This window comes from Chiloscyllium plagiosum, unplaced genomic scaffold, assembly GCF_037043375.1.
Source record: "Chiloscyllium plagiosum isolate Xiang-an unplaced genomic scaffold, Cpla_swu_hap1 HiC_scaffold_38, whole genome shotgun sequence".
Taxonomy (NCBI): Eukaryota; Metazoa; Chordata; class Chondrichthyes; order Orectolobiformes; family Hemiscylliidae; genus Chiloscyllium; species Chiloscyllium plagiosum.
In genome coordinates, this window is record NW_028270176.1 from 31,582,678 (window position 1) to 31,604,718 (window position 22,041).

Genomic DNA, 22,041 nt, shown 5'->3' on the forward strand with positions numbered 1-22,041 from the left:
GGAATCCAGACCACCGTCCGCAGGACTGAATATTAAAATACCATCCAAAAGGCATTGCACTCCACAGGGCTTTGGGGGAATGGGGTATTGGAATGGAGTCTGTGCTGGCAGGGATATCGGGCAGGGTATAGAATAGACAGTCTCCACATTGAGAAGCAGAGTGGGTCAGAGAGGCATCAATCATCTGAAACCTCATAGGAAGAGAGATGTGCCCTTGAATCAGTGTGTCCCTAATAAACTGACCATATTTTCTTTAAGGCTGTTGGATAACTCTGTTTCTCAGTGAAAGGGCTGATGTGTTCACTTGGGCCAGGGGATACAGAACCAGTAACAGAGAAATAGCCAGGGGAAGGATCAATAGACATACATTAGTTCCCAGATCCAGCCAACACGTCCTGTTGCTCAAGTGGACAATTCGTCCTGTTCATCTTGTCAAGTGGAGAATAGCAGGGAAATTCAGGTGAGAGGTCAAGATTGGAGAGAGCTCAGAGAGGGGCACAAACTGTGTGGGGTGCTTCAGTCTCAATCACTTTTCTTATTTTGATGTAGGGATACATTCACGGATGAGAGTGAAGGGATATTTCAGAGCCCTCTTCAGCTCCTCTCTGAATTTACTCTGGGTTAGGGCATAAAGGGCAGTGTTTGTACAGGAGCTCAGGTAGAAGAGCATAGTCCCAGATATGTCAGCGATCATAACAGGATGGTCATAACTGGGGTAAAAATGGTTGTTGGTAATCTCCATCAGTAAGAAAACACTGATCTTGGTCATCCACAACAATATAAAACTGCCCGAGACAACAAACAGCAGGATGATGGATTTCCGCCTGTTGACTATCTCTGTATCTCCTCTCTGGTCCCTGTTACTGGGAGCTCGGAGACCCCTGCGTGCCCGATTTGCCAAGACAATGTGCATGATGGTCAGAGCATTGAACAGTAGGATCAGGAGGTCGGGGATCAATGGGTTCAGCAGTTGGTGGATCCAGAAAAATGCCACCCATCCTGGCAAGATGAAGAACTCTGGTCTGGTGGCACAGCCCCAGGGCACACCACCCCATGTGCCCAAAGATTGGTATTTGTAGTAAAATGGAATGTTCCTCAAAATGCTCACGGAGCAAACCATGGTTATCACCAAGGCTGCTGTTCTGGCAGAGCAATATCTGGCTTTCAAATTGTGGCAACAAATGGCCACAAAGCGGTCAATGGTGAAAGTGATCGTCAACCAGACAGAGCAGTCAGTAGCGGCGGAGCCCATGACAATGTTAGTACGGCACACCGCTGTGTAAAACAGAAATGAAGCTGGGAAATATTTGAAAGCCAGTGTTGTCAGGATGATGTTGAAGACAATGACCAGTAGATCAGCTGTTGCCATAGAAATCAGATGGAGAGAAGTACCCTTGGTGATGCCACACTTTTCACGAGAGAGAATGACAATCGTCACTAGGTTAGCTGGAAGAGACATTGACAAGTTATTCCATATGTGGGATCATGAGCCTTCAATGCCATAGTGGGCACCTAAATCACAAACAGGGAAATGATTCCAATAACAAGTAGAGGGAGGAGTTCAGAGGCCTCATGCAACTTTATCTTCTACACAGTAATATTTGAGCAAAGATCTCTTTATAATTCAGAAAATATATAACCAAGATTGACCTAGTCCCAGTAAGCAACAATCTCATTCATTCCAGATATTTCATTCTGTCTTTGTGTGAGATGTTGATTGAAGGAGGGAGATTGATGAGGAAATCCAAGGTTCTTGGTGCTGTGAGATCTTTGATATCCAATAACACAGGCAGATGTGCATTTGGCTTGATGTCACATCCAGGATCAGCATCTCAGACTGCCCGGTACACAAGCACTCCTGCAGGACAGGCTTTGAATAATGTGCTGCAATCCTGGAATTTACATTCAACACAGAAGCTTCAGTTTTAATGTTGACCACAAATCGATCTAAAGTAAGTGAGTGAGGTGAGAAAGATTCATGTGATGGGAGTTATAAATCCACCATATGCAAGTTGGAGAGCTGGATGCAAGATGGACCAAATTGCTTCATTCAAAGTGGTTCCACGCAGAACCTTCCCTTGTATAACAAGATAAATGTGTATAGAGTGAATGACTATAGACAGAAGCCAATATGTTCATGATTGAGAACAGACAGAAGATTAGATTAGATTACATTACATTACAGTGTGGAAATAGGCCCTTCGGCCCAACAAGTCCACACCGACCCACCGAAGCGTATCCCACCCATAGCCCTACATTTACCCCTTACCTAACACTACGGGCAATTTAGTATGGCCAATTCACCTGACCTGCACATCTTTGGACTGTGGGAGGAAACCGGAGCCCCCAGAGGAAACCCACGCAGACACGAGGAGAACGTGCAAACTCCACACAGTCAGTCGCCTGAGGCGGGAATTGAACCCGGGTCTCTGGCGCTGTGAGCTCGTAGAAAAATCCCTGAGATGTGATGGAATTCTCATCCAGAGTAAATAACTGAGTTACAGCCAACCTAACATTCTGTATTAGATTAGCAAGGAGCACTGATGCATTTTGGAACATTAAACCTGAACATGATTAGACCTTTATCTCTGCATACAGGGTAAATAAGAAATAGTCTGGCTCTGATGAACAGCTTATTAATTTTTTCTCATACCCACCTCTGTATTGCACAAGTTATTCAGAACAACATTGACATTACAAAGCAAACTAAAGTCAATATTTCATAGAACTCTACTTATTATCTGAGTGGTATTCTGAAAATCATTAACAAAGTGGAATGCAACTCTTTAGATAATTGAATTCTGTATGTAAATTAATGGTGATTTATATCAGAGTGCAATGATTCAATGTTGTCTATCTGCTAACCAAGAGTGCCCTGAGTGGAAAAGAGAGTAACTAGCAGCCATAAGATGTCAGAGAATAACCAATAAAACTGATCGGTCATTGTAAAGATTTCCTTTTCAAGCCAATGGCTGGGGCATGGAATTCATTATTCAATAGGAAATTGAAATTTTTTATTCACTGAGGGATGAGGGTATTGTTGGTTGGTTCAGCAATAATTACCCATGTCTAGTTACCCCCTTGAGAAGGTGTGGGTGAGCGATGTTCGTGAACTACTGCAGTCCGTGTGCTGTAGGTATACCCACAATGCCCTTAGGAAGGGAATTCCAGGATTTTGAATAAGCGACACTGAAGGAACGGCGATACATTTCCAAGTCGGGATGATGAGTGGCTCAGAGGGGAGGTTTTAGGGAGTAGTGTTCCCATGTATCTGCTGCTCTTGTCCTTCTTGATGGAAGTGGTCATGGTGTCGAAAAGTACGATCTAAAGAGTCTTGGTGAACTTCTGCAGTGCATCTTGTGGATGGTACACACTGCTGTTACCAAAGTCCTGCACTTTGGAATGAAAACCAAATTCCGTGTGGGTTGCCCAGATTGAACTCTGTCTCTCCCATTCCCTTCAGCAGTACATTCCAGTCTCTAACTACTCACTACCATGAAACACTGTTCCTTTAAAGCTCATTTGTTCCTCTTGCCCATTGTATTCTATCTAACAATCCCATCCAGTCTGCAGGTTGGCCAGTTAGCTTTACATCATTGACACCATCACATGTACGGCTTACCACAAAGGCTAATTCATTCTGTCTCATTCCATTGTTCACTCCTGCAATGTTATAAATTACACAAGTGTTTGACGTTCCATGGGGATGCATGGACTGATGGAATAATAAAGCACAGATCAATCCCATTCAACTCATAACACTGGAACTGTGATGGAGCTTTCTCTAACGTCCCTCTCTCCCTCGCCCTCCCCTCAACTTTACTCTGTGACCCGTGAGTTTAATCCTTTCCCATTCTTACCCAATACTCTTCATAAAATAGCCAGCACTCATCTCCCTCCAGCACCTGCTCAGCCAGTGATTTGGGGTCGGGTACGTTTTGGCGCTGCCCTTTTAGGCGCCGATCATTTGGCCCAGCCGTTTTGGCTCTAAACTGTTTTGTTGCTCATTACTTTGGCGCTGAGCTGTTTTGGCACCAATTCAGAATTTTTTAAAAATCTTGTTTGGTTATAGAAGAGAGGATGACTAACAGCCTGATATAATTTTCTCAACTCGCAAGAGTTGATAGTCAAAGCTGTAATGACCCACCATAGATTGACATCTCGTTTTGTAATCATTTTCTCATTTAACAATTGTTAATAGTCATCTACTGCCTTAATGATACTTAAGCCCTTCTGTCTTCACATTGGAAAGCTGTCATACAATTTTCTTTCTATTTTCTTGTCGAGCCTATACCAGAAATGGCTGAAAGCATTCTAAGCAGGAGAGACAAACCAACATTTTCACACGATGGTTATCTATATGTGTTTGATGAACGTAGCAAAATGCAGAAATTCATTTTCATAATGAATAGGTTAAAAATAATGAATAAAAAATAATTAGATTTATTTCTTACAGTGCAATAAAAACAAATTTCTTACGGGCTCTACAAGACTTTTTTAAATTCTGAATTGCCGCCAAAACAGCTCAGCGCCAAAGTAATGAGCAACAAAACAGTTTAGAGCCAAAACGGCCGGGCCAAATGATCGGTGCCAAGTAGTCCCATTCCGAGTGATTTGAACTTGCAACAAATTGTGGCTGGTAATGGAACTCTAATTTCATCTCTGGTCTGAATAAGAGCTGTGTAAAATTTCCTCTGCTTACAGATGTCCAGTCAGTGGAAACATTCCCCTTCCAAAAGAGAAAATGCTGGAAAATCTCAGCAGGTCTGGCAGCATCTGTCAGGAGAGAAAAGAGCTGACGTTTCGAGTCTAACTGACTGTCAAAGCCGACAAAGGGTCAGTTAGACTCGAAATGTCAGCTCTTTTCTCTCCTTACAGATGCTGCCAGACCTGCTGAGATTTTCCAGCATTTTCTCGTTTGGTTTCAGATTCCAGCACCCGCAGTAATTTGCTTTTAAACATTCCCCTTATTTTCTCCATCAACACCAGTGATCAGATGAAGCAGCTTTGTGAAATCTTCCCAGTCTCTTTCTGTTCTAAGGAGAATGTGCAATTCTCTGAAAGCTCTCCATGGATCTGAGGTTAACCAAATCCCTATTTCAAAATAGTTCACAGTCATCTCCTCCTTTTAGGGACAGAATTCAAATCAAAGATACAACCAATTTCCAATCCTTGTCTTTTCTACAGCTGTGCACCCTCTCTGTCCTCTGGTTCATGAACGTTTTGCTACTGGAATCATTACTTCCCTTAGACCTGTCCTCACTGAAAAACTGCAGAGAGCTGCAACACAAAGGGGCATGGGGGAACGTGTGCATGGAACACAGAAAGCGAGCACACAGGGGCAGCAGGTAATCAGGAAGGGCCATGGAATGTTGGCCCTTATTCCAAGGGGGTTGGAGGATAAGAGTAGGGAAGCCTTACTGCAGCTGTACAAGGGGCTGAGGAGAGCACTTCTGGAGAAATGTGAGTTTTGGTTACATTATCGAAGGAGCGATATCATTTCATCTGAGACAGCTTGGAGAATGTTCACTGGGATGATCCCTGAAATGGAGGGATTGTCTTATGGGCAAAGATTGCACACGTTAAGACTGAAGGCACTGAAGTTAAGAAGAGTGGGAGGTGACATCATTGAGAAAATGAGGATTCTTAAGGGGCTGAGCAGGGTCAATGCTGAGAGGATGTTTCCCTCATGGGAGACTCTGGGACAAGAGGGCACAGTCTCAGAATATAGGAGCTGAAATTTAACACTGAACTGAGGAGGGATGTCTTCCCTCAGAGGGTTGTGAGTCTTTTGAAGTCTTTGCCATTGACAGGTGTGGGATATAAAAGGCCTTTTGTATATTTTAGGCTGCCTTACGAGATTCTCGATCAGTCGGAAAATCAAGGGTAATGGGGGAAGAGCAGGATGTGAGGAATCTAAGATCAGCCAAGATCCGATTTATTGGTGAAGCAGGCTCCTGGGGTAATTTCTTCAGGTTTTGGGGTTTATTCTGCCCATGCCCCTGATCGCCTCACCACCAGCCCCCCACTCCTTCACACCCCCATATCACCGTCAGTTCCAAGGACACTGGGCAACCTCTTTCCTCTCTCCATACAACTGAAGATTCTCATTCCTGGTAACATTCCTATCAAATGGCACTGCAGCTTCCCCAAGGTCACCCCTTCAATCAGTCCATCCACATCTCGGTTCCAAAGTAATCCATCAAATATCTCACCATAAAACACAGACAGAACTATAAACACCACATTCAGTAACGGGGAAGATCTCCTCACCTGGAACACAGACAATTGCAAAGAAATGGAAGAAAGCGAATAAGACCTGCAGAATTATTGGTCCTTGCATTGTTAATGTTGGGTGATCTCATTCATTAACTCTCGCGCAGGGCTTGGAGTCTGGACTGAGCTCCTGGGATAAGAATCAACACTCCCTTATACATGATCGTAAACCACGTGTGTGACGGCTGGTGTCTGTTCCAGTCTATTAAACACTCTCTTCAAACCCATCCATATTGCTTTGTGCATTCCCACAACACCGGTATATTCCATGTGGAACTGCTAAAGGATTGTGAAAAGTACTCCTCTAAGGATATTCGACTGAAAAATAATTGTGCTTATTTCCCAAACTCTATTTTGACAGCGTTTGTTTTTCTTCCTTCTGTTCACCATTGCCTTCTATCAGTTTTGTTTCCCATATCAGTCGCTCAATATATTATTGTCCATGGTGGGTTCACACCCAGGAATGTCGTACCAGCAATAGACTGCAGTCCTTTATCTTCTCAAGAGAGAGTTCCCAACTGTTCTGTTAACACTAAGTACCACAAAAATATTACTGGCAATTGAAACGGTCTTAAAATTATAAATAACTTTCTGTATCTCAAACAGGTAACAATATTCACATCAAAATCTTTTGCAATGAATATCAACTTGTAACAATCTTCCACTGAAGAAAGCAATGAAGCAATCACATGGATTCCAACCGAGCCCATGGCTGCTCCATCAATTGGAGTCCAACTCAACCCATCTCCATCCAACTGGGTCCATTGGAACTCAACTGAGCTCAGCTCATGAAGCTTTCACACGCCTGAACTCACTCTGTTCCAATTCAACATAGCACCCAGGTGCAATGAGTCCACTTGCAAAGGAACGCAATGCTGTGGCACATTCAACAATGCTGTGGCACATTCAACTGAGCTCAGCTCATGAAGCTTTCACATGTCTGAACTCACTCTGTTCCAGTTCAACATAGCACCCAGGTGCAATGAGTCCACTTGCAAAGGAACGCAATGCTGTGGCACATTTAACAACAGTTATGTATTTGTCCAGATTGCCAAGTTGCTTAATTTGACCCAGTTGGACAGAGCTGCTGCCAATTTTGTGTTTTTCTGTTTGAGGTATGGATCCTGTGTTATAAATGCTGACAAATATTGAACAAGCTAATCAAAGTAGAGGTGAAAAAAGACATAATTTGTTGAAGGTTTTCTCTGACAATCATCTGGGCAAAGAACGCAAATTCAATCTGAAAACCAGCATTGATACTGTATGGTTCAGTGTTAGGGCAAAGAGTGGGAATGTTATCTCTTACCAACGAACATGACACAGTTGTTAAGGAAGTGATGAGGTAAATGAGCAGGGCATTTGAGCTTGGTGACAAAGTAAGAAAAGACGACTTTCCACTTGGAGGAGCAACTGAAATTTTGACTTTTCGTACAAAATAACTGTTGGAACTGCCTTGTGTCATGGAAATGTCAGCTGTAGTAGTTTCTATAGAACAAGGACTGCAACGTTTCACCAAGAAAGCAGGTACATGTATCCACATGGGACAATCCATGTATAAATGTACAGAAACATTGAAGATGGTCAGAGCAGTGCCAGCCTTTCTCAATGCTGTTTGAAATGGAAAACGAATCCTGCTAAGTTTCAGTTTGATAAACCCTTAGTTATACTTGATCTGTGTAAGTTCATCACTGTGTAAGGGACTGTTCCTCGGGAAGCTAGTACTGGCCTTTGGAGAATGTACAGTGTGGATTCAGCTGAATGACAGGAGGAGATAAAGGATGGGATTATGTGTGTGGAAAGGGGGAAATAGGAACAGGAGTGTGGGCGGGGCAAACAGTCTTAAAATGTGAGACAAGTACATTGAAGGACTGAAATGATAAAGTACATCAATTATTCAGGTAGAGTGGGGATCTGGAAACCTTCCCCCCCAATCACTAACCATGCTGGGAATGAATTGCATCATGCATTGTTAGCACGGACACAATTCTCTTGCACAAACAGACAAAGGGCGAGTGAGGAAAATTGAGCTGCACCATCTGACTGAATGATATGCTGTACCAGTGGGCTTCAGAATTCACCCTTTCTGGGTCTCTGAAAGTGGGGTCCAACTGTCCCTTTCAACAGGGGATTTTCAGGGAGAGCAGAGGAGAGATGAGAGAGAGCTGTGAATTACTCAGTTATCTTGGTTTAGATTAGATTAGATTCCCTATAGTGAGGAAACAGACCCTTCAGCCCAACAAGTCCACACCGAACCTCTGAAGAGTAGCCCACCCAGACCCATTTCCCTCTAACACTTCGAGCAATTTAGCATGGCCCTAACCTAACCTGCACATCTTTGGACTGTGGGAGGAAACCGGAGTACCCGGAGGAAACCCACACAGACACGGGGAGAATGTACAAACTCCACAGTCGCCAGAGGCTGGGATCGAACCATCTGACTGAATGATATGCTGTACCAGTGGGCTTCAGAATTCACCCTTTCTGGGTCCTGTGAGGCACTGCTAACCACTGAACCACTGTACCGCCAGTCTGCTGCCCATCTCAACCATGTCTCCCCTCAGTCACCTCTGCTCCAAGGAAAAGAAACCCACTCGGTCCAATTTCTCCACATAACTGAAACTCTGTCCAGCCCAGACAACACGCTGGTAAATCTCCCTCTGTACCCTCTCCAGTGTAAACACACCCCTCCTATCATGTGGATTCCAGACCTGCACACAATACTCTCGCTGTGGTCTAACTGAAGTGCACTGGAAATCCAGCCCCACTATTCACCAAGTTCTCAAGAATGTGAGCATTTGATGAAAGGACCATATTGCCCAATTGTGCACAAATATCCAATTTCCGTTCAAGGAATATGCACATCTGTTTTTTTCCGCATTATTGAGAAAATAACTATTGAATTGCAATCAAATTATTATGTGTTGAGACAAAATCAAATCAAGGAAACACAAATTAATAGCTCCATTTCAGATGTGTTGATTCTTTTTTTTAGATTCTTTCAATGAGAAACGAGGTTGTGGGGACACCAATTCTCAGTCTCCCGTTCACTGCTTGAAAATTTGTCATTTCTGTTTGTGTGGAAGTGATTTCCATTTGTCCCTTTGAGCAGAGGGTTTTCAGCGAGAGCAGAGGAACGCTGAGAGGGAGTGCTGAGCTACCAGGGTGTCTTCATTCAGTTCTCCATGTAGAAAGGAGAGAGTGATAGGGATGCTCTGGCCCTTACACCTGTATTCTCCACACACTTGGCTGCACTGACCTGCCCAGGAAACAAACAAGAGATTGTCAATGTGCTGAGCTCTCCTGAACACACAACAACTGGTGCTGATTAAAAACCAATCAAATTGTATCTTGCCCTGAACATATCCTCTGCTTCACACACAAGCACAGATCCACGTGTAAATACACTTTCCTTCTGTTTCACACAGACAGATATACTCACACACGCACACAGACACACACACACAATCACAGAGACACAGACACATGTACACTCTCTCTCTCACACACACACACACAAAGACACAGACACATATACACACTCATGCATGCTCTCTCACACAGAATCACATGCACACACACAATCACAGAGACACAGACACATGCACTCTCTCTCTCACACATACAAACACACACAATTACACAGACACATATACACACTGATGCACACTCTCTCACACAGAATCACATGCACACACGCACACACACAATCACAGAGACACAGACACATGCATGCTCCCTATCTCTCACACACACACACAAAGACACAGACACATATATACACTCATGCACGTGCTCTCTCACACAGAATCACATGCACACACACACACATTTACAGAGACACAGACACATGCACGCTCTCTCTCTCTCTCTCTCTCACACACACACACACACAAAGACACAGACTCATGCACGTGCTCTCTCACACAGAATTGCATGCACACAGGAACACGCAGACTCTCTCACACACGCAACAATTTTTTGAGACACTCTCTTGCTGTCCCAACAAGACAATAATGTATATAAATCTGTCAACATGCTCTACTAATTGTTTAATATTGAACCGATTTTACTATACAGTTTTGTTGGTTAAAGAGCAACATTTTGCTCCATTTTTGGTCCACAGATAATAATAAGCATGCCTCTACACTTAAGAGAGATGAAGACCCTTTCCCAAGATGCATCTCTTCAACAAGTGCCTAATATATAGACAACAGAGAAGAAAACTTATCTTCATTAGTACTGAATCATCCCAAATTCAAGTTTTTTTAAAAATAATCTTTTGTCACCCTCCTTATAAATTGTTAACTTAATTCATTGATTTTACATCCTAGACAATTCATATACTTTCGCATTATCATTCCCACTGAAGGGACAGCCCCTAACGCCATCTTTTTGAAACAGATAACAGAGGTTGGTTATTGATGAGGTCAGTCCCTGGGAATGGGTTCCAGCAAGTCTGGAAAAGGCAGGGTGCAGATGTTGAATGGTAACTGGGACATCATGGAGGAGAGGGTCAGTCTGTCAGGGAGTAGTCAGAGATTGGATTGGCTTTGGACTGCGTTTCCTGTCAATCTGAATATTCAGCATACAGCATACAGATTTCAATCTTCATACCCAACTTCCCTAATCAGCTCTTGGAAGCTCAGAGAACAGAAAACTAAGTTATAAGCATAATTGTCTTTATCTGAGTGAACTGTAAAGGTGGATCTGATCCACATCTTCAGAGAATCCACCAAGAAACCAACATCCCTGCCCATGAACCATCCTAAAAACCACTTAAATACTCTGGCCAGCATTCTTATATCCTTTAATGTATCCCAGCACTGTGTGTTTTTTTGTCTGTCCATCTGCTGTGTGAATGAGACTGAAAACAAACCTATAGAAATGTAAAGTGTAGATCAATTGGATTACTTTGCTGTTTATATTTATTCTGCAAACATTACTCCTTTTTTTAATAAATTGCTGAGTGTTCTGTTTAACACACAAAAAGCAATGTCTCGAATTGATTATTGGCAGAGTCTGAAACAGATATTTAGAAGTCTAATTAGGAAGCATTGTGTCAATTTTAAGGGTCTATGAATGATTTAAATTTATAGCGTTGTGAATACAGAGGGAGGGAGGATGATTTAATCCATCTGTCTGTCTCCATGTTAAAAGAGTACTTTAATATCATGTGACTTTTCCCAGTCGCAATGGAAAATGAAATGCATCATGGGATTGCAAACTGATGATCCACATCACTCTCCTCGTGCTCTGATATTCGATGTCAGGGCAAATGGATCAAAGGGTATATGGAGAAAGCAGGAACAGGGGACTGAGTTGGATGGTCAGCCATGTTCCTACTGGATGGTGGAGTGCCTGATTGGACTACTCCTGATCCTATTTTCTATGGCCGTTTAAGATCATTTTGACAACACAGCATCATACATCACTTGAAGATTCTTATAACAGAACTGGAACAACTCTCACAACATGCAATTTATTCAGCCACAATAAATACATGCATCCCTCTGAATACCTTTTTAAAACATGCGTAGAGTGAATTTCGATATGTCATGGACTCCGAGAGAAAGGGAATCAATAATAATCTTCGGTCAAAAACATGCGGCTATTAAAAACCTCGCACGTGTTTCCCATCCACTGCTTTCAGTTTTGAACTGGGGCTGTGACATTGAAGAGTATCCAGAATGGTTGACTTCTTAAGGGGCATTCAAGGATTGGAGGTCAGGGTCAAATCGTGAGGGTTTGGGTTTAGATTAGGATTAGGGTTAGGGTTAGGATTAGGTTTAGTGGTAGGTTTAGGGTTAGAGGTCAAATTTAGATTAGGTTTTGGGTTAGTTTTAGGGTCAGGTTTAGGGTTAGGGTTAATGTTAGGTTTAGGGTTAGGGTTAAGGTTAGGGTTAGGATTAGGGTGAGGGTTACAGTTTTGGTTTGTGTTATGTTTAGGGTTAGGATTAGGGTTACTTTTAGGGTTAGGGTTAAGGTTAGGGTTAGCTTTAGGGTTAGGGTTTGGCCTATGGTTAGAGTTAGGGTTGTGGCCAGGGTTAGGGTGAGGTCTAGGTTATGGTTAGGTTTAGGGTTCAGGTTAGGATTGGCTGACCAGCACTGCTCCTCCCTTGATTAACCACATCAACTACAAGCATCTGCCAGGCCCCGAAAATAACAACATTGTGTTGCCAAATTGTCTGCAGTGTCCTTCGAGCAGTGTTAACCTGTATTATCTTTCCAGGCCATTTCCAAACTGTAATAAGCAATGTTTTGCTCTGTCATCTTTTTTAATAAATATACATTGCTGCTCAAAGTTCAAATTTAATTCAACAATTTCATCTCCTCGTTCAAATCCAAAACTAAGAAAAATCAGTCGTTAACAGAGAAGGTACAACATGACCTACACTGCATTTACAAGGACCACATTGCAGGCTGGGGAATCGTCTCATAGTCATGCTGTGAAAAATAGCAATTTATTTATAAAAATGCAATACAGATATTGAACAAGGCAACATGGCTAATATCTTAAATGTAAGCCCAATCATCATAGATCATATTCACTCACTCGCATATCATTCACTGGCACTGATTTTATAAAGATATTTCCATCCAAATTCTCGCAGAGTGGGTCGCCCTCATCGGGAATACCAGCAGTACCCCACACTGAAAGAGGTGAGGCCATGAGGTGTCGGGCCTTTGATATTTGGATCAGATTTTGTTCTGTCAATTTCAGGGCATTGGGAGGGGAGGTGATGGGGTTTTGTGTGTGAGGGATGGTTGAATCTTTTCAGATTTTCCAGCGCTCAGAAACTCTGATAAGGAACTTTCATGAACAATGGAGTTTGGAAACACTTCCAGAATTGGACAGTGTTGCATTCAGCAATGAGAGAAATGTTCCCACCCTAAACTCAGTATTTGAGCTAAAGTCAAGGAAGATTAAATACTTTGAGACCAAGAAAGGTCCACGGAGGGATATGTACCACTGGGAAGCTGCAGATCCACCTGTGTTTGTTACTGAAATGCAGGGAGTGATTCATTGATCAGAGTGAATGAATATTTCGGAGCCCTCTTCAGCTCCTCTCTGAATTTACTCTGGGTCAGGGCATAAAGGGCAGTGTTTGTACAGGAGCTCAGGTAGAAGAGCATACTCCCAGATATGTCAGCGATCATAACAGGATGGTCATAACTGGGGTAAAAATGGTTGTTGGTAACCTTCATCAGTAAGAAAACACTGACCTTGGTCATCCACAACAATATAAAACTGCCCGAGACAACAAACAGCAGGATGATGGATTTCCGCCTGTTGACCATCTCTGCATCTCCTCTCTGGTCCCTGTTACTGGGAGCTCGAAGACCCCTGCGTGCCCGATTTGCCAAGACAATGTGCCTGACGGTCAGAGCATTGAATAGCAGGATGAGGAGGTAGGGGATCAATGGATTAAGAAGCTGGCAGAGCCAGAAAAATGCCACCCATCCTGGCAAGGTGAAGAACTCTGGTCTGATGCCACAACCCCAGGGCACCCCACCCCATGTGCCATATGGTTGGGACTTAAAGTGTAAAGGGATATTCCTCAAAATGTTCACCAGGCAAACAGTGCTTACCACGGCTGTTGCTGTTTTCTCAGAGCAATATCTGGCTTTCAGATTGTGGCAGCAAATGGCCACAAAGCGGTCAAAGGTGAAAGCGATGGTCAACCAGACAGAGCAGTCTACAGCAGCACAGGCCAACATAGCATTTACACTGCACACTGCTGTGTAGAGCAAGAATGAGAGTGGGAAATATCTGTTACCAAGTACATTGATGATTACACCAAACAAAATGACCGATCAATCTGCTGTTGCCATCGAGATTAAATCGAGGGAAATGCCTTTGGTGATGCCACACTTGCCCCAGCAGAGAATCATAATTCGGCTGGAAGATGAATTGAGAAGTTTGTGGATACAGTGCATCACAAGCTATGGTTGACACAGTGAATATCCACACAACTGACAAAGATGTTGCTATAGTGTTACTCTCACTGATCTAGCAAGCTAAAGCACATAGTTAACACTGCCAGGGGAATTTGTTCAAATCCTGTTATTACAAATGGCTAAATTTAAAATTGCTAAAATCTGGAATAAAGACTTGTTTTAAAGGCTAGCATGTAACAACTACTGATTGTCTTCAAAACTCACGAAGCCCACTAATGTGTTCCTTTCCAAGGGTGTTGTGCTCTGTTAGTGTACCTGTACAATCTTCCTTCCAACATAATAGCCCAATTCTGCTTAAAATATCTGATCAATCCTATTATTATGACAGAGGAAGAACCAGCCAATGCAAAACTGCCTCCCAATCACTGGATTTGCAAAACAATCAAATGAAAACATGCAATGTCCTGCAAATTTGCTTAATTGTTCTTAACCAGAGAGTATAACTAATACATCTTGTGCCTCAAGTTTGTAACAAAAAAAATTATTCACAGCAGTACACACATAGTCAATAAGACAATTTAAACAATATCTCCAAGTTAAACTCAATAATTCTTCGCATATACATTCATTCACATGTTAACAGACTGATAAAAGTAAAAAAAATGTAGTTTTCAGTACAACTATCTTAATAATGAATACTAGGTTATTATAAAATCTTTTGATGGCAGGTTGTATTACAGACACTTGAAATGTGAAACTTTCTTGAACTCTGAATTCACTGGTGAATACAAGAAGCTTTCTCAGACCTCTGGACACTTTTAATATTTTCTTAAATTATTTTCTCAGAATTTTCAACAACTCTATAACTCGGGGGAGATGAGAGAACAAAGCAGAAGTAGCACCATCCAGAAGCTTTTGAAAGAAAAGGAAAACCTGCCTCATTCTTGCAACCCCAGCAGAATGAGTTGCTATGGATCACACCAAACTCCCTCAAAGTATATGAAAAAGATAGCATAGACTCTAATTTTTCTTATTTTTAGAGGTAATATAAGGTTTTGTGCTCCAGCTGAAATTTGATTGTTCACACCAGGCTTGAAGCAAAACACACTTCAATCTTATGCTACAGTTAAAATACAAACACAACAAAGAAGACTTGATGTACTTAACTCCAGTGGAAACATAACATGATTTTAGCTTATTTAACAACTGAACAGCATCTGTCAAATATTGTAATGAAGATCTGCATCCATGGGATTGGCGGGGGGTGGGGGAGGGTATCCTCTCTGTTCCATAATCGGTCAATAAACACTTGCAATTCTGTTTCTGCAAGCATTCACACTTTATTCAAACTCGGCCGGGCACAGATTATCCAGTCACACAGACATTAGACACTCCCGTGTTCCTTGGAGAAACTGTGTACATGACTTAAGACAAAGACAATTTTATGCTTTTTTTGAGAGAAGTGCAGGCTATAATCACAGAGTACATTCAAACAATTAACAATCAATTTTAATGAAATGACTTTATTGACAGCAACCTAGCTCAATGATGTTTCCCGGGAACCACACTTGTTTTTCAACATTCAAGTACTCCTATCTCGTGAACCTAGTCTCTGCACCTGCACTTGCAAGTTCTGTTAGTAATGTCTTATCTTGTCTAATTATTTCTACACTATAAAGGAAGCATTGTCTGCTAATCTTTGTTGAGACAGACTGTGGTTAATTCAGCTTTTAGCAGGGTTAAAAGCCATTTTCTGCAGTTTTAAGCAGAATTGACAATTTGCAGCCTAGAAGTCATTTTGTCATGCTATTTGCATTAAGAAGCCATTTTATTGCTGCCTTTGAAGTTAAGACCATGTATTAAATGGTTGTTCCTGACTACAACTAGTTATTCCAGCCTATATTCAGATCCACGGTAATATCTTGTAAACACACACTTGGCAAAGGCAAATACAGTTTAAAAAATTGTCTCACTTGTAATTCTAGCAGCAGGAAGATTACCCAAACTTTTAGTTGTAAGAGGCAGAGGAATAGCAATTTCCACTTTCAGCTTCAAGACCCAGCAAACAGTGAAAGTAAAGTTTTCCCATGTGCTTCACTATCCTCAATTACTTTAACTTTAATAATATTTTTCATATATCCCTTTTCTTTACAACATGCTCGCAAAATATATTCTGAATGTTCTTTTTTTTGGCACGGACGTGATGGGCCGAAGGGCCTGTGTCTGTGCTGTACTGTTCCATGTTCTGAAAGCTAACCTGTCCTTGCAAAACTGGGTGGTTCTCTCATCCAAAGCTGCAACTTATACAAGACTCCTTCAACGATTGAGTTTTATATGATGACATACCCATCAGAGATTGACAGAATTATAGAGTTCAGAAGGATCCCAATCCATTCATAACACTGACTCAAAAGAAATATTCAACTATCCTCACAGTCTCATTGCTCTGAACTTTCCTGACAGTTTTTTTTTTGATTTTGATCTTTTTCTGTACTTATTCAAAACTCCCTTAGAAATTGTTCCCCTTTATATTATCCCAACATCTGCTCAGGAAGGGAACTACAAGTATCCTGATTGTTGCATGGATTCAAATCTTATTTCACGTCTGGCCCTTTCAAAAATCCTTTCCTCTGGCATGAAAAATAATCTTGCATTGAGACATTATTTACCCTTTACTTGCACTGTGTTACACCATGATGGCAACTCTTCTGCCAATTAAACCAAACAGCCAGAAAAACTTACCTCGCCTCGTAATCTGTTAAAGTATGAGTGACAGAGAACTATCCAAATTCCACTTTCCACAAATAAATTCCCTGTTAAATTTACGGCAATTTAATGTTTTTAAACCAGACAGTGGTTTTAGTATCTTGGGGCATAATTTAAACTGATTGGTTAAATTTGAAATGCTGTGTAAACAAGGAGGAGAAAGTGAGGGCTGCAGATGCTGGAGATCAGAGAGAAGACTGTGTTGCTGGAAAAGCTCAGCGGGTCAGGCAGCGCTCAAGAAGCAGGACAATAGACATTTTGGACATAATCCTGATGAAGTGCTTTTGCGTGAAACATTGATTCTTCTGCTCCTCAGATGCTGCCAGACCTGCTGTGCTTTTCCAGCACCACTTTCTCGACTGCTGTGAAAATAATTCTGGTATCTAAATTACAGCTACAGGTTACATTTTCAAATTTTCCAGTGCACTTTGGGCCTGCAGTCAGTCACATGACAGGTGCTTGCCAACTTTCAACTCTCTTAAACATACAGTACATGCCTTCAACTTCATAACAACTGTCATAGCTTTAAAAACCTAAATAATTTCTCAACGTCCCTCTCAGTTCTAAAGTCAATGCTCAAGTTCTTTCATCTATCACTACACTGAAGATTCTCATCCTTAGTGCAACTATCTTCCCGAGTACAATGCATGAAACACTGCAGAGATGTGATGCTCTGTGCTCCCAGTTTCTGGGTTAATAGCTTCACTGTAATACCACAAGGTCCCAGATTTCGAAGTCACATTTCTGATGCCTTACCATTAAATAGAGACAGACTACAATCATTTAAACAAGGTGAGATGATCTTCTCACCTGGAATACAGACAACTGCAAGGTAACTTGCAGAAAACAAACCGAATCTCTCAAACTATTGGACTTTGCATGATGGGTGACCCTATTCTCTGAGTCAGCAGGCAAATTTCAGAAACCGAATTGTCAATGATTCCTCATATACACAGAAAGATGAGCCCGTTGTGATACAATCCATGTTACATCCAGTGTACTGAGCAGACTCATTAAGCAAATTCCTGTGATGTTGTACATTCCCTCTGCACTGGCCTTTTGAAAATAGAAGAAAATAAAAATCCTAACCTCTCCCCTTTCCCACCCCAAGACTTTCATGAACAATTAAGTGGTCTGTTTTTCAAACTGATCATTGCAGCGTTGGCTATGATTGGTTTTGGAAAGGGGAGCTTATTTGAATTTGCTCCTTACATCAGTCACCAAGATCCTGTGGGTGTAGTGACTGAAGCCCAGAGTTGTGTGAGTTTATACTGTTCCCCTGGACATTGTGGACAGCGAATAAATTCTCAGCTCGAAACCAAGGGAAATCTCCCTTGTTCTGCTACTGTTGTAGAAAGTTACCGTTTGAGCTATAAAGGACTCATTGTATTCAATATATGTGGAAGTTGGATCCTCCCACTCCAGAACAGGGCCCCAGAACAGACACATTGAGTGCCTCCATCAGAAATAAAGTTGATCTTTCCCTGAAATCTCCCTTTGGGGAACCAGCCTTCCTTTTCTCCCAGAATTCAGTTCAGTTCTCGCCCATGTTGACGCTCAGATGGTGATGTTTTGGTTGGGCGAGAGTGCCAACGCATGTGGAGGCATGGTGGTCGAACAGGGAGAGGGACGGAGCAGCCATGGTGTGACAGAATGGGCTCAGAGGGCAGAATGGACTCCTTCTTTGATTTTTCTACCCTTTTGTACCTGAGCACGTGAGGGAAAATCTCACATCACAGAATGGCCGATTGTGATACTTTATAAGTGACAAGAAATGAAACATTGCACACAGCAGTAAGATTCCTCATTCTACGTACATCAGTCAGTGGGTATTAGTCAAAACGAGAACAAATCAACAACATGATAGTGTCCAAGCTGATTGTCCCATGAGACAGAATGATACCTGGCTTGATAGATCATCTTGAAACATAAAACATAGGAGCATGAGAAGGCCATTCATCCCAATGATTTAATGTCAATCCCATTTGATATGATCATGGCTGATCATCCAATTCAGTCCTGTGTACCTGCGTTCTCCCCCATACCCTTAGATCCCTTTAGCTTTCAGAACTATATCTGACTCCATCTTGAAAACATTCCATGTTTTGCCCTCAGCAGTTTGATATGATAAACAATTCCAGAGGCTCACCACACTATAGTTGAAGATATTTGTCCTGGTGTCAGCCTTAAATGGTTTATCCTGTCCCTTAAACAGTGACCTTGATTCTGGAATCATTAATTTTTGGGGTTTGTTAATCTCGTGGTTTGTCACTGTGACATACCCACACCATGGCATCAAAGGCTTTGTTGACAACAGAAGTTTATTGGAAAACAGAGACAAAAAACAAGCACTTATTTAGCACAGAAGACTGTTTTCCATGAGCTTAACATTCAAAATATTCAACATTTCATGCAAACCTGTCCTTCAGGAGACTCATGCAAAGAGAAATCACATGCCTCTGCCATGTATTTCAGTTTCTCATTGACGAGTTCCTTCTGCAGTCTTTCCCATTGTCTATGGAGACAAGTTCACAATGGTTTTTGAAGAAATGGTATTTTCATAGAAGTATTTGGTTCTAAAGTTTCTCACTTCTATGGACTGGTGTATTTTCATCCAATCTTTCAGGAATCTCCACAAACAGTTTGAGGGACTGAGGGTGGAACAGATACGGAGGATGTTGGAAAAGTTGGAGGGTGTTACTGAGATAGGGAGGAGGTGTAGTGACGGAAGGTGTTACAAAAGTAGGGAGCGCTATAGAGACTGGGTGCAGTTGCAGAGATAGGGAGAAGTAGAGAGGCTGGAGGGGGTTACAGAGATAGGGAGGGGGTGTAGGGGCTGGAGGGAGTTACAGAGATAGGGAGGGGGTGTAGGGGCTGGAGGGGGTTACAGAGATAGGGAGGGGGTGTAGGGGCTGGAGGAGATTACAGAGGTAGGGAGGGGGTGTAGGAGCTGGTGTGGGTTACAGAGATAGGGAGGGGGGTGTTGGCCTGTCGATCAAAAATAGAACAAAGTTTGCTCTTTAATCAAGAAAATAGCAGTAAAGTTTGTTCAATATTAAAATAATTATTTGAGCATATTGACAGTTTTACTTACATTGTTGTCTGGTTCAGACAGCAAGATCATATATTAGAAAAATTGTGCATGTGAGATACTCTGTGTGTTTCTGTGTGTGTAGGTGTATGTGTGTGTGTGTGAGGGAGAAAGCGAGTGTACATGTGTTTGTGTGTGTGAGGGAGAAAGCGTGTGTGTATGTGTTTGTATGTGTAAGTGTGTGTGTATATGTTTGTGTGTGTGTGGGAGAAAGCATGTGTGTGTTTGTGTGTGTGCATCTGTGTGTATCTTTGTGTATGTGTGAGGGAGAAAGTGTGTGTGTTTGTGTGTGTGTGTGTTTGTGTGTGCATCTGTGCGTGTTTGTGTTTGTATATGTGTGAGGGAGAAAGTGTGCGTGTGAGTGCATGTGTGAGTGTGTGTTTGTGTGTGTGAGGGAGAAAGTGTGTGTATGCGTATGTGTGTATGTGCGCGTGTGCGTAGGAGAAAGTGTGGGTGTGTGTGTACGCACATGTGTGTCTATGTGTGTGTGTGTGTGAGAGAGAGAGAGAGACGGTGTGTTCAGGGCAAGACAAAATTTGATTTGCTTTTACTCAACACCAGTTGTTGTGTGTTCAGGAGAGCTCACCACCGTGACAATCTCTTGCTTGTTTCCTGGGAGGTCACTACAACCAAGTATGTGGACAATACAAGGGTAAGGATCAGCCTGTGAAGACAGAGCATCCATGTCCCTCTCTCTCCTGAGACATCCTGGTAGTTCAGCACTCCCTTCTGGTGTTCCTCTGCTCTCTCTGATAACCCTCTGGTAAAAGGGACAGTTGGAAATGACTTCCAGAGAAACAGAATTGACAAATTTTCAAGCAGTGAACGGGAGACTGAGAATTGGTGTCCCCACAACCTCATTCATCATCAAACTTTTTGAAGAAATCAAAAGGATCTGAAAAGGATCAACACATCTGAAATGGAGGTATGAATTTGTTTTTCCTTGATCTTATTATATCTCAACACATAACAATTTGATTCCAATTAAATAGCTATTTTCTCAATAATGCGAGAAAACAAACAGGTGTGCATATTCCTTTAATGGAAATTGGATATTTGTGCACAATTGGGTCATGTGGTGCTTTCATCAAATGTTCATGTTCTTGAGAACTTGGTGAATAGTGGGGCTGGATTTCCAGTGCACTTCAGTTAGACCACAGCGAGAGTATTGTGTGCAGGTCTGGAATCCACATGATAGGAGGGGTGTGTTTACACTGGAGAGGGTACAGAGGGAGATTTACCAGCGTGTTGTCTGGGCTGGACAGAGTTTCAGTTCTGTGGAGAAATTGGACAGAGTGGGTTTCTTTCCTTGGAGCAGAGGTAACTGAGAGGAGACATGGTTGAGATGTGTAACTGTATGAGGGACACAGACAGAAGAGACAGGAAGAGGCTTTCCCCATTGATTGGAGGCATGGATAACCAGGGAGATAGATTTGAGGTTGAGGCAGGTTGTTCAGATGGGATGTGAGGGAAATGCTCTCACATAGAAGGTGGAGGGAAAGTGGAACTCACTGCCTGTGACAGTGGGAGAGGCAGAGACCCTTCGAACATTGTAGATGTGCACTTACAATGGCGAGATGTTCCAGGATATGGACCAAGTGCTAGAAAATGGCATTAGAATAGTTCGGTGATTGCTTTTGACCAGTGTAGACTCGATGTGCTGTTGAGATGATGACTGCCCCATAGAATCAAAAATGTTACTGCCCAATCTCCTAATTTCTTTAGCCCCTTCATTTCTGCCTCTCGCTGCAATTTCTTCCAGCCTCACGATGCTGTAATGTTCTTGGCCACTTCTGGCCTTTGCAGACTTGTTCCTCCAACTCTGCCACCCTACCCACCTACTTTTATGTTTTACTCAGTCACAGGATATGGGTATCACTGTCTGGGACAGCATTTATTGTTCATCATCCCTGAGGATGGGCAACAGACTGCATAGAGTGTGCTCCTATCTCTCTCTCTCTCTCTCCATCTGTCCTTTCTGTGCAGGGAACTAAACCAAGATAACTGAG

The 22,041-nt window shown here is 42.3% G+C and overlaps 2 protein-coding genes across 2 annotated transcripts in view; one reads left to right on the forward strand and one right to left on the reverse strand.

Annotated features, from left to right (window-relative positions):
• Nucleotides 1–535: 535 nt before the first annotated feature.
• LOC148139392 (putative G protein-coupled receptor 139) lies at nucleotides 536–1,459 on the reverse strand. Its single transcript, XM_087980919.1, has one exon. It carries the CDS (start codon nucleotides 1,457–1,459, stop codon nucleotides 536–538), a length of 924 nt encoding a protein of 307 aa, XP_087837045.1.
• A 4,430-nt stretch (nucleotides 1,460–5,889) lies between these two features.
• Nucleotides 5,890–22,041, forward strand: part of LOC122547426 (putative G protein-coupled receptor 139) — a 33,484-nt gene continuing 17,332 nt past the window's right edge. Inside the window, exon 1 of the mRNA XM_087980921.1 lies at nucleotides 5,890–5,962. Within this exon, the coding sequence (XP_087837047.1) occupies nucleotides 5,890–5,962 (73 nt within the window). The remainder of the gene's footprint in view (nucleotides 5,963–22,041) is intronic.